This window comes from Oryctolagus cuniculus, chromosome 5 (genome assembly GCF_051225735.1).
Source record: "Oryctolagus cuniculus isolate XC-2025 breed Fujian yellow rabbit chromosome 5, ASM5122573v1, whole genome shotgun sequence".
Classification (NCBI taxonomy): domain Eukaryota; kingdom Metazoa; phylum Chordata; class Mammalia; order Lagomorpha; family Leporidae; genus Oryctolagus; species Oryctolagus cuniculus.
Window position 1 is genome coordinate 126573328 of NC_142871.1, and position 12902 is coordinate 126586229.

At 48.2% G+C, this 12902-nt stretch overlaps 1 protein-coding gene across 10 annotated transcripts in view; it reads left to right on the plus strand.

Annotated features, from left to right (window-relative positions):
• Positions 1-12902, plus strand: part of ZNF318 (zinc finger protein 318) — a 105047-nt gene that overhangs the window by 29370 nt on the left and 62775 nt on the right. For 8 of the 10 annotated variants that reach the window (XR_011388675.2, XR_011388676.2, XR_016234586.1 and 5 more), the window contains exons 1-2: positions 6584-7199; positions 9841-9992. Coding sequence is in view for 6 of the 10 variants with exons in the window: in XM_089333918.1 (XP_089190044.1) it covers positions 6735-7199; positions 9841-9992 (617 nt within the window). In the remaining 4 variants the exon portion in view is untranslated. Of the gene's footprint in view, positions 1-6583; positions 7200-9840; positions 9993-12902 lie in introns of those variants that run through there. The other 2 variants (XM_008262941.5, XM_089333914.1) reach the window with 2 other exon arrangements.

The window sequence follows — 12902 nt, forward strand, 5'->3', positions numbered from 1 at the left end:
TTCAAAGCTGTGTAATATGCTGTTGTGTAGACAGTTTTTAATATTTGCTTGCTATAAATAAAGGGCTGTGAACATTCTGGCACATATCTCCTGCTACACTTGCACACACATTTCTATAAGGTACAGGCCTAGCAATAGAATTGTGTAGTCCTTTTCAACTTTAGTAGACATGCCAGACTGTTTCCCAAAGTGGCTATACTGATTGACACTCCCACATGCAGAGTCCCACAAGGTCCCTTGGTCCACGTCCTCAGCAACATCTGGCATTTCTGACATGTTGATAACAGTGAAGTGATAGCTCATTATGACTTTTCTCTTCAATGTTTATTTATTTTTATGTAGTTGAAAGGGAGAGAGAGAAAGGGAGAGTCAGAAAGACAGAAAGAGATCTCACAAGTACTGGTTCACTCCCCAACAACCCACAACAGTCAAGGCTGAAGCCAGGAGCCTGGAACTTTATCCAGGTCTCTCTCATGGGAAGCAGGTCCTCGAGTACTTGGGCCATCACTGCTGTCTCCCAGTATGTGCTTTGGCAGGAAGCTGGAATAGGGAGCAAAGGCAGTACTTGAACCCAGGCACTCCAATATGTGGATGTCCTTACTGCTGGGCCAATCGGCTGTCCCTGATTATGGTTTAATCATGATTATGTGTGAGTTTTCATATACTCATTAGTTATTCAAATTTCTGTTTCTGAGCATTTAATTATCTTGTTCATATTTCTATTGGAAAACCTGTCTTATTAGTGTTTTATAGCTATAGTTCATATATTGTGATATTGTCCTTTAAAAAAAATTAATGGGCCAGGCCTTGTGGCTTAGTGGGTTAAGTCACGCCTGGCCCACCTCCATCTCATATCAGAGTGCTGGTTTGAGTCCTGGCTACTTCCCTACTGATTCAGCTTCCTCTTAATGCACGTGGGAGGACCACTGATGATGGTCCAAGTACATGAGTCCTTACCACTCACATGGGAGACCAGAATGGAGTTCCTGGCTCCTGGCTGTTGTGTCTATTTGGGGAGTGAACCAGCAGGACGAAAGACCTCACTCTCTCTCTTTCCTTCTCAAATAAATATTTTAAAATAGTTTAAGATTCATTTATTTGAGAGAGAGAGAGGCAGATAGGCATAGAGAAAGAGCATGTCCCTCTGCTAGTTCACTCCCCCAATAGCAAGGGCTGGGTCAACAGACCAAAACATCAGCTGGGAACTCAATCCAGGTCTCCCACGTGGGTGGCAGGGACCCAATCGTCTGACCCATCACCAATACCTTTGCAGAAGCTGCACTAGGGGTCAGGAGCCGAGGTGGGTATCAAAACTAGGCACCGTCTTAGCAGATACAGGCATCCCAACTGGCACCTTAACCACTAGTCAAATGCCCACCCTCATATGAACCTGTTTTTTGTATGGTATATACCTTTTCCTATTCCATTCTCCTAATGGTGTCTTGATAATTCTTAATTTTAATGATGCCTAATATATCAGTCATTTCCTTGTTAGTCTGTTAGCCTGAATTCCCCAGAAAACAGAGCATGATATTATTATGAGGACATCCAGAGAGCAGGTATGAGGAACAAGAAGGGTGAAGCAGGGCAGAAAAATGAGAATGTTCCATTGACTTGCACACAATTAAGTTAAACTGTTCAATCTGGGAGCTTCTCCTCAATCACAGAAGTGCATCTCAAGACTACACTAGAAGTGGGACAGGAGAAGAAATGAGGAAAAATGATTCCATGGCTCTTGTTTCTCACTGATTCAAATTCCATCCTCCAGGGAATTACCTCCCTTACACTACCGGGTTACACGTATGAGTTTACACCTTAAAAAACCAATAGGGGCTGGAGCTGTGGTGAAGCAGGTAAAGCCGCCGCCTGCAGTGCTGGCATCCCATATGGGCACAGGTTCGAGTCCTGGCTGCTCCACTTCTGATCCAGCTCTCTGCTATGCCCTGGGAAAGCAGTAGAAGATGGCCCAAGTCCTTGGGCCCCTGCATCTGCATTGGAGACCCAGAAGAAGCTCCTGGCTCCTGGCTTCGGATCAGCACAGCTTCAGCTGTTGCCATCAATTGGGGAGTGAACCTCCTCTCTCTGTAAATCTGACTTTCAAATAAATGAATAAATCTTTAAAAAAAGAGCAATAAAATTCTTTACTGTCACTTCGGTGAGGGATAGGGACTAAAAAGATGCATCAATAGAGTTGATCATGTTTTCTAATTGGTTATCATTGGTATATAAGAATATTCATAATAACAGTGTATTTGCCTATCAGTGTCTCAACCAGGGCAGAGGAGGGCTGGGGCTCAGTTCTTGTCTGAAGACGCAATGTTTTTATCTGCCCACTCACTTGGCACATAGGTACCCATAAAGCTATAGCCCCAAGCAGAAATGGGTAGTGGTTCTCTCCACTTGTACACAAGGACCTGAGCATCCTTGGTTTCAATCTAAAAACATGGCCCAGGTCCTCTATTCTCCTGAGAGGTGCTTACAGCTCCATTACCTCAAAGAGGTCAAACCTCTATCATCACCCTTGCTTCTAGACGCATCTCAAAGTGCAGGTGGTCTGCATTTTATTTTTTAAAGATTTATTTATTTATTTGAGAGGCTGAGTTACAGAGAGAGAGAGAGGGAGAGACAGAGAGAGAGAGAGGGAGAGACACAGAGAGAGGTCTTCCATCTACCAGTTCACTCCCCAAATGGTCACAATGGCCAGAGGTGGGCCCATCTCAAGCCAGGAGCTTCCTCCAGGTCTCCCATGGGAGGTGCAGGGGCCCAAGCACTTGGGCCATCTTCTACTGTTTTCCTAGTCCCTCAGCAGGGATGCTGGATGGGAAGTGGAGCAGCCAGGACTCGAACAGGTGCTCATATGGGTTGCTGGCGCCGCAGGCAGAGGCTTAATTCACTATACCACAGCACCAGCCCCTGTACCTCACTTTAGAGAGGACTAGTCTACTTGAGCTACTGTAACATAATACCATACATGGCTTAATTAGCAGCCATTATTTCTCCTAGTTCTCGAGGCTGCAAAGACCAAGATCAAGGTACCAGCCATGAAGTTCCTGGTAACGGATCTCTTCCTGGCTCATAGGTTGCCGCCTCCTCACTATGTTCTCACATGACAAAGACAAGCTCTGGTGTCTCTTTCTCTTCTTATAAGAGCATTAATCCCACCATGAGGGCCCCATCCAACCCTAAACACCCCTAAAGACCCCATCTCCAAATACCATAACATTCAGAATTAAAACTTCAACATAAGAATCTTCAGGGATACCATTTGCTTCTTTTTCTCTTTTCAGGTTTTACTTGTCATAGCTATATGTCTACTACAGGTATGTGTCTGTGTATGTGAGAGAGAAAGCCTTAATCCATGTCACCATTTTCATCAGATGTCTAATAAGAAATCTGTGAAGTGGTGACAGATAACAGTTGTGACAAGATGCTCATCAGATTCTTTCTATTGTCTTTGGAGACTCAGCAAAGACCTCTAAGGCAGAAAATAGCACAATCAATGCCAGGTACTTCTCTTCTCCATCTTCAAGGGAGGGAGTAAGAGATTATGAACTAGGGACCAGCGCTGTGGCATAGCGGGTAAAGCCGCTGCCTGCAGTGCTGACATCCCACATGGATGCCAGTTTGAGTCCTGGATGCTCCACTTCTGATTCAGCTTTCTGCTATGGCCTGGGAAAACAATAGAAGATGGCCCAAGTCCTTGGGCACTTGCACCCACGTGAGAGACCAGGAACAAACTCCTGGCTCCTGGCTTCGGGTCAGTGCAGCTCTGGCCACTGTGTCCAACTGGGGAGTGAACCAGTGGATGGAAGACCTCTCTCTGTCTCTGCCTCTCCTTCTCTGTGTAACTCTGACTTTCAAACAAATAAATATTTAAAGAGATTATGAACTAGTCTGCCGCCATTACTAATCATCCACCTTCATTCTACATAGAAGAATGAGGGTTATGTTGAAGAGTTGCCTAAGGGGCCTGTATTTTCCCCAGAGAGTGAGAGCTCTTGGCCAAAAGTCAGGTGAGATCCAGTCCTCCACTAGGACCTGTCAGAATGCCTGGCTTGTCTCTCCTGGTTGGGAGGTCCACAGGGACTGATGCACGGGAGGGAAGTCCACAGGCAAGCCCAGCTGTGCTGGGGTGGCAAGTACAGCGGGTTGCATGCGGAGCCACCTGGACTCCCTCTGCCAGCAGGGCAATGATTCAGTTAATCAGTGAGCCCCAGAGTACCAAGAAGGCAACCAACTTGGAGTTACTCAAAAGGGATTCTGAGGGGGTATTTGGCCTAGCAGTTAAGTCATCAGTTAAGACCCTCAGTCCCATGCTGAAGTACCTGGCTCCTGATTCCAGCTTCTTCCCTTCCCTGGGAGGCAGCAGTGGGGACTCCAGAACTAGGTTCCTGCTACCTGAATTGAGTTCCTAGATCCTGGCTTTGGTGTGGCCCATTGACGGCATTTGGGAAGTGAACTAGCGGATGGGACCTAGAGCACACACATACTCGCTCGCTTTCTCTCTCTCTCTCTCACTTCTCTTGCCTTCCCTCATAGAATTTTTAAAAATATTTAAATTTAATTATCCCATGTTAGATGCCCAGACCCGGCGGCCTCCCCACACCTCCAGTGACTGCTGGATGGCATGTGCCTCCAGGATATCAACTCGAGGGAGGGGAATTACAGACAGACAGCTAGAGAAAAGACATTGCCTTGGTCCTAGCAAGAGAGTCCTCAAGAAGCCCACAAAGTGCTAACATACGTGAATCTTCCATGTCCGTAGGGAACCAGTTTTAGACGACAACAGCGACCTGCACCAACCAGGAAGTCTGGGCGCCTTCCCTCTAGTGCCCTCTCTCGCTTAGGCTGGGGGTGGGGTGGGGCACTAGCGGCTGGTCGGTAGGAGAGGAAGAGTAAACTCCGAGGGGAAAAGGCAGGGATGTGGAGCCGCCCTCCACGCCTCCCTTCCTTACAAGCAGGCTTCAAGTCTGAAGCTAGGGGAGGGGAGAACCTTCAGCTTGAATAACGTTTCCATTGTGACCCTGGACTAGACATTCTCGCAAATCCAGTAAGACTGCTTGTGCGACTGAAAGCTGCTTGAGAAGTGAAGGGATCTGTGAGAGCTTACACCAAAGACAGGACAGAAACCACCGAGAGGGCGGCTGGGAAGGGGAAGTAGGAGAGAATTCGGCTCACAGACCAGGAGGATCATAGACCATAGCTCCCTTGATAAAAATACGAACTCAGTATGGCAAAATCGAGGAGGAAAAGTTGACACAGAGTATAATGAACCCTGATTAAAATGTCTTCATTCCAAGTATCTATACACCCTAACTCACATTTTCTTCATATTTACTTAGATGCCATCAAAAGTATGGATAACCAAAACCCATATATAGGCTAATAAAGACAGAGCATATGTATACCTCTGGAAGACTTTTAGTATTTTTTCATTAAAATAATTTTTATGGGTTTTTAAATTGCATAAAGATCATATAAAGAGTGAAATACGCCAAGTGTAAAAAAAAATCAGCTAGTAAAACATTTTACCCAACTATGATGTAAGCATGTGCTACAACGTGTAAAATTGAAAATATTTTGAATTTTATGCAAGAACTAGACAATATAAATTTTATAATTAAATTTTCCTGTGTTCTGCCTTTGCTTTTATTAAATACCATTTTCTCGTTATTTCTAGTTGGTAGACAGAAACATTAGAGTCAACATTATTTTCATGCTCTGACCACAGTATTTCTTTTGTGTGTTGCCTTTCCGTTTTCTGGCTTTTGCATTTAGGATGCAGAGACCGGACACCTGTATCCAGAAACATTCCGGTCACAGGTCCGGGGAGGAGAGAGCATTTCTGAATCTCTCACGACAAGCTCCCAGGCCTGTCTATCCCCGCGTGGGCTCCAGAATGCGTGGTTGACAGATCTCTCGGAAAACCTACTGATGTCTGTTTCGGGTTCCGCCTCCCTCCAACCCGCGCTTTTCTTTTAATTTCAGGATACTGGACAGGAAACTGCGGGCGGTCGGCCGTTCCCGGGGGACCATGATTTCTGTGGGCTCCTTTGCCGAGCTGCATAATGGCCGCCACTCTGGGAGTCATTTAAGTCCTCCTCTCATGTAACCATTCACTTCCCTCTCACAAACGAACAGCCTTGAGGGGAAAGAGCGGAGACGCCCGTCCCGAAGACAGCGGCGTCCAGTGGCCTCGGGCATCCCGGGACGAACGGGCTCCTCTCCGGCGGAGCCCTTTCTTCCGCCCCGCCCACTGCGCGCGCGGCCCCGGGGTCACGTGGCCGCCGGGGGAGGGCTAGTGGGTGGTTCGGCGGCGGCCATCTTGCGGGGCTGGGGGCGGAGCGTGTGCAGCGCAGGGCGCGCGCTTCCCTTCTCCTCCCTCCCTCCTCTCCCCTCTCCTCCCCTCCCTTCCCCTCGCCCCGGCTCGCGCCAGCTCCTGCGCTCCGCCCCGCTTCTCCTGCCTCCTGTGGCCGCTCCCAGAGTAGAGGAGCTGGGAGGCCCTGAGGGCGGGAGGGGTGTGTCGGACGCGTGCTCGCGCCCTCAAACCGCCGGCTGCGGAGGCGCGCTTGGCCGGGCCCGAGGGCCGGCGCGGGCCGAGAGGAGGGTGCTGCCCTGGGGGCGGCGCGCGGCGGCCGTGGCGGCAGCGGCTGCAGCTGCGGCGGCGCGCTCGGGGCCCGCGTCCAGGGCGCCCGCGGGTCGGAGCTGCCGCCGTGGCCGCTGCTGCCGGAGCCATGTACCGCAGCGGCGCCCGCTCCTCAGTCTCCTCACACCGGCCTAAAGACGGCGGCGGCGGCGGCCCTCGCAGCAGCCGCAGCTCCGGCTCTTCCTCAGGCCCCGTCCGCCGCACTTCGCCGCCACCGCCCTCCTGCTCCTCCGCCTCCTCGTTGCGGACCCCGACTCGCCGGCCCCGCTCGCCCTCAGGGCCCCGCAGCCGCCGGGCCTCGCCATCTCCGCCGCGGGGTCGCCGCAGCTCCCCGTCCCCGCCCCGCGGCCGCCGGGCCTCGCCGTCCCCGCCGCGGGGTCGTCGCTGCTCCCCGTCCCCGCCGCGGGCCCGTCGCGGCTCCCCGTCCCCGCCGCGGAGCCGACGACTCTTCCCGCCGGGCTCGTCCGGCTTCCGAGGCAGCAGCCGAGGGGAGTCCCGCGCCGACTTCGCCCGGGACGGCCGCGGAGACCATCCAGGCGACAGCGGCAGCCGGGTAATCCCACCCTCGCCCGGGACTCCCTCCATCCCTAGCCCTTTCGGCCGGAGTTCCCGCTTCCAGCAACGCCCCGCGGCCTCCAGGCCGGGGTCTTGAATGGAAACCTCGCCTCGGCCCCCTGGGCTAGCCGGAGCCGGCAGGCTGCTGTCCGCCCGGGAGCGTCGTTTCCACTATAACGGACTGGGGACCGCCGGGTCGGGAGGGAGCGCTCCGAGCCTCAGGACTCGGGGTGAGGTGTGGAAAAGTTTGCCAGGACGGGGGCGCGGGGGTTGTTAGGGAGAGTTGACGTCTCAAGGTTCCGCGATGCGTGCCCCCGCTGGAGCTTATTAGCGGGAGCAGCTGCAGGTCCGGCTGGGTGGCCGAGCCGGGCCGGACGCCGGCGGTGTGAACGGTTAGCTGATCTAAAGCGGTGCCGCCTCTCCGGAATGAAGTGTGCATAACCACAGCCCTGGGGCTGGCCACCACCACTCGTTGAGCTAACCGCCAGGAGTTCGGCTTCACCCTGTACACTCTGGCCACCTTTGGAGGCCTGGGGCGGCCGAGGAACCCCCACACCCACCCCAGGGAGGCTTGCGTATCTTGGGACAAGTGGAGCCGTGTGTGCTTCAGCTCGCATCTGCCTCGATCCCGGAGCCCGTGATTTGCACCGTTAGGTTTCACTGCCCGAGCAGCGGCGCCTGAGATTAGGAAGTTGAGTTGAGGCATAAGGTCGACCTCTCACTACACGGCTCTAGCGGAACCTCTGGGCACGGTCTGGTGTTTTGAAAGTGGTTTTTGTTTTCAGTTCATCATTTTTTTTTCTTTTGACGTCAGTGACAAAGTTTCTCTTTTCTCCTGTGGCTCTAACATGTAACCAAGTTGAATTATCACGGTTAAGGTTGAGCGTGTCAGTCACTTAACTGCAGCGGAAGCAAGGAGAACAGAATATTTGTTTCCACAGTCTCCTTTTCTCCAGTGCACAAATTTGCTTCAGTCTTCTGTGTTTCAGCAAATGGCATCTTCCATTAAGTAAAAACAGTCATCATCTCCCTTCCCATATGTCATCTGTCAGATTAACCTTATCTGTCTAACCTGCTAGCTCTTCGTCCACATTGCACCCCCAAAGCAGTCCTGTTGTCTTCACTTAGGTCCTAAACCCTATTCCCTCTTGCCTGGATTGTTGCATTTGGCTCCTTTATAATTCACTCTTGCCACCCTCCAGTTTATTCTGTGTGCAGAAGTCTAAATAATTATTTAAGCTTTCATTTTATGTATTTCACAAATATTCTTGAGCATCCAGTGGGTTCTGTTCTTGGATGTCACAATACACCAAAGAACTAGTCAGACCAAAAACTTCTTGTAGAGTTTTTCCTTCTGGTGAAGAGAGTTAATAAGATGGAGGTGTTAGAAAGGCTATGATAAATGTGATTGAGTGAGAGAAAAGAATGGAGAAAGCAGTTAAAAATGTTTTTTTGAAGATCCATTATACAGACTCCACCATCACAGTTTTCTTAAGTCTTCCTCTTGGAGTCCCCCTCTTGGTTTGCTTAAAAAAAAAAAAAAAGTTTATTTATTTGAAAGGCAGAATTACAGAGAGAGATTTTCCATCTGGTAGTTTACTCCCTAAATGGCTGCAATGGCTGGGGTTGAGCCAGGCCCAAACCAGGACCCTGGAACTCCATCCTGGTCTTCCATGTGGAAGGCTGGGGCCCAGGCTCTTGGGCCATCTTCTGCTGCTTTCTCATGTGCATTAGTAGGGAGCTGGATCAGAAATGGAACAGCCAGTACTCTAACTGGCACTTGTTTGGGATACTGACATTATAGGTAGGGGCTTAACCTGATGTGCCACCGTGCTGGCCCTGGGAGTTAAAATTTTTGATAGGATAGCCAGGGAAGGCCTTCCAGGAAGGTGACCTTTGAAAACAGACATAAAGGAGGTGCGGGAGTGAACAATACGAGCACCTGAAAGAAAAGCAGTCAGATCGCGTCATTCTCCCTCTTAAAACTCTCCTGTAGCTCTTACTACACTAAGAAAAACTTCATGTTTTCCCAACCATGGTTTCTGCCTGTCTTATCATTTTGCTGTGTACACACATACTGCTGTTACTCAAACATGCCAAGTTCAGTACAGAGGCAGTTCTTCCCTTCGCCTGAAACCTCTTTCTACCTGGTTTTGGCAAGATCAGATCTCACCATCCAGGTCTCAGGCTGAAGGCTGAAGGAAGGCCTTCTCTGTTCTATCTGAAGTAACTCTCCTGTCTCTCTCATGCTATTACGTTTTAATGACTTTATAGCACCTATCACTGGTAAAAGTACTTTAAAAAAAAAAAAAAAACCTGTTGTGGGCTTGTCTTTTTCACTAGAAATGTTTAGGCTCTGGGAGCAGGAGACTTTATTCAGTTCTGTGTTCCCACACCCATTAAATATGAGAGATCACTGTTTGGGAGAATCAGAGATTGGGGCTTTTATGGCTAAGAAAAGACAGTTTTTTTTTTTTTTTTAAAGTGCTTTATTCTTGGAGTAGTATCTTACAGCCATTTCTCTTCTTCTTCTTGTTGGACCATGACTCTGACTAAAGAGAGGCATGTTTTTGAGGCATGTTTTTGGGTATAGAGGTGTCTTGACTGTATCGATTACCATATGAACTTTCATCTTACAGAGACGCTCTCCTGGTCTGCGTTCTGACTCTTCTTTGGAACAGAGCTTAAGGATCACTGTTGGCAATGACCACTTCTGTGTTAGCACCCCTGAACGGCGACGGCTTAGTGATCGGTTGGGGTCACCAGTGGATAACCTGGAGGACATGGAGAGGTAGGCTGCAGCTAAAACAGGGTATACTATGCTAGTACTACCCTTGAAGGCAGAAGTGTTGCTGTTTTCTGAATAATGTGTTTGAAAGGCTAGTGCCAGCGCTGAAGTTAATCCCCATGTCCATTTGTCTAACAGAAAATGTAACATTGGAAAAGACTGAGTGGGGAGACTTTCTGAATGAATTGTATAGAAGAAAAGACTTTAAAAAGGTCATCTTGGGCCAGATGTTGTGGTACAGAGAGTGAAGTCACTGCTTAGGAAGATCAGGATGGAGCTGCTTTTTTAAAAATGTTTTATTTATTTTGAGAGGTAGAATTACAGACAAAGGGAGAGACAGAGAGGTCTTCGATCCACTAGTTCATTCTCCAAATGTCTGCAGCAGCCAGAGCTGGGCCAGTCTGAAGCCAGGAGCTTCTGGGTCTCCCATGTGGGTGCAGGGGCCCAAGCACTTGGGCCATCTTCTATTGCTTTCCCCAGCCACAGCAGAGAGCTGGATCTGAAGAGGAGCTGCTGGGACTCAAACTGGCTCCCATATGGGATGCTGGAGCCACAGGAGGAGGCCTTAGCCCACTACACCAAGGTGCCAGCCCTCACCTCTGTTTATGATTCAGCTTCCGGCTAATATGCCTAGGAGGCAGCAAATGATTGCCAACGTGCTTGAGTTCCTGCCACCCACATGAGAGACCTGAATGGAATTTCTGGCTTGTGGCTCTGGCTTGGCTCAGATTAGCCCTGGCTGTTGTGGGCATATCAGAGAGTGAACAGCAGATAGAAGATCTCTGTCTCTCTGTCATTCTTCTGTTCAAAAAAATAAATAAATGAAAATGACTTTGGAACTGGCACTGTGGTGTAGATGGTTAAGCTGCTGCCTGCAGTGCCAGCATGCTATGGGTGCCAGTTTGAGTCTCAGTTGCTGCACTTTTAAAAAAAAATCTTGCTAATTTTTTTAAGATTTATTTACTTATTTGAAAGGCAGAATTACAGAGAGACAGAGGCAGAGAGAGAGAAGTCTTCCATCTGCTGGTTCACTCTCCAAATGGCCACAATGGCTGCTAATATGCCTAGGAAATCAGCAGAAGATGGTCCAAGTGTTTGGACCCCTGTACCCACATGGGGGACCCAGAAGAAGCTCCTGGCTTCAGCCTGGCCCCCAACCTTGGCTGTTGCAGCCATCTGGGGAGCGAGCCAGCAGATGGAAGATCTGTTCTTCTCTCTGTTAAACCAAAAAGACTTTTTTTTTTTTTTTTAATCTAGAATGAAGATGATAAAGATATAATCAGAGTTCTCACAAATCAAAAACAGTTGAGGTGGTGTAGATTATAAAATACTGAAAATACCAACAGGTCCCTTATGTATATATATTTTAGCTTGTGCAGGGTGAAACAGATTCAGAAAGGGTTTAAATAAATTCATGTCTAATACATGTATGTATATTAAATAGATAAAGCATTAGTACAGATTTTTTTCATAATTTTTTAAAGATTTATTTATTTATTTGAAAGAATTACAGAGAAGGGTGGTGGGAGCGAGATCTTCCATCCGCTGGTTCACTCCCCAAATGGCCATGATGGCCAGAGCTGGGCCAGTCTGGAGCCAGGAGCTTCTAGGTCTCCCATGTGAGTGTAGGAGCTCAAGTGCTTGGACCATCTTTTGCTGTTTTCCCAGGCACATTAGTAGGAAGCTGTATGGGAAATGGAGAAGCCAGCACTTGAACTGATACCCATATGGGATGCTGGCACTGCTCAGCACAGTGCTGGCCCCAAATTAGAGATCTTTAAAAATGCTTAAGTACAGTTATTACCTTACAACTACAGAGTCCTGAAGAAGGACATACTCCTGGGGTGTCAAAATAAAGACCTCAGGTGCTAGGAACTTTATATGGGAAGTAAGTAATCATGTTAGGTATTTTTTACCTCAGAAAAGTCAAAAAGTAAGGATGAAAGTGCAAGAAAGCACTCTTTCTGAGTCTGTTATGGTCTCTGTCCAACACATTGGAAATTTTCACAAATGGTTAACACAACAGTAAGTGAAGGTAATATATTTTCAAACGGAGACTATCTTTCAGAGGTACACAGAGCACAGGCAGGCAAGTAGGAGATAGCTGGGCGGGAAGTCTGAGGACCAGTGCTTCCATGTTTACTTCAAAGCTCCAGCAGCTATGGGTGTAGGGAAGCAAGGCAGGACATATAACACTGAAGCTCCTGAAGAGAGTGTATGTGACCATATTACTTAACTGAGGCAACAGCCCTTGCCCTTCCAACTGTTTCTATTTTGGGAAATGATTGAGTAGGCTGTCTGGGTAGTTGGTGCGTGGTATGATTCTCTTCCTTCCTGTATGAGGTTTTGAAGTAACTTCAGTATTTCCTCTTGGTAACATAAGGTATCACCTTCCTTTTATATAAACTGTGGTGTGCATGTGTGTTTCAGATGACCATTTATCTTTTTAAATTACAAAAACTAAATTTTTCTCTTAAAGATTTTGGGGCAATAGTCTTCCTTCCAGAGTCAGATATTTCTGAGAGATAGGTTTACTGTAGAGAAGGTGAGATTAAAGTTCTGAATGAAGGTACAAAGCCCTTCTTTCGTTATACTTTTGTTCCCTACACATTGGGTTCTTTTCTTTTTAATATGGTTTCTGTATAATTACTATCCCCTAAAACCAGGCCACAGGCCCATTGGCACACTCACAATGTTTCCTGACAGCGAGTCTAATCTCCACCTAATGAAAATAGGCCATTCTATCCTTTGTATGTAGATGTTTATTTTTTCTTGAGACTCTAATTTTTTTTCTTTTCTTTTATTGAATCTTTTGTTTTATATCAGATTGGAGTGATAGGCAAGTTGCCAGGGCTGTTAGTATCCTCACCTTAGCAGCCCTATGAGTAGGACAATAACTTGTTGTAAAAGAGA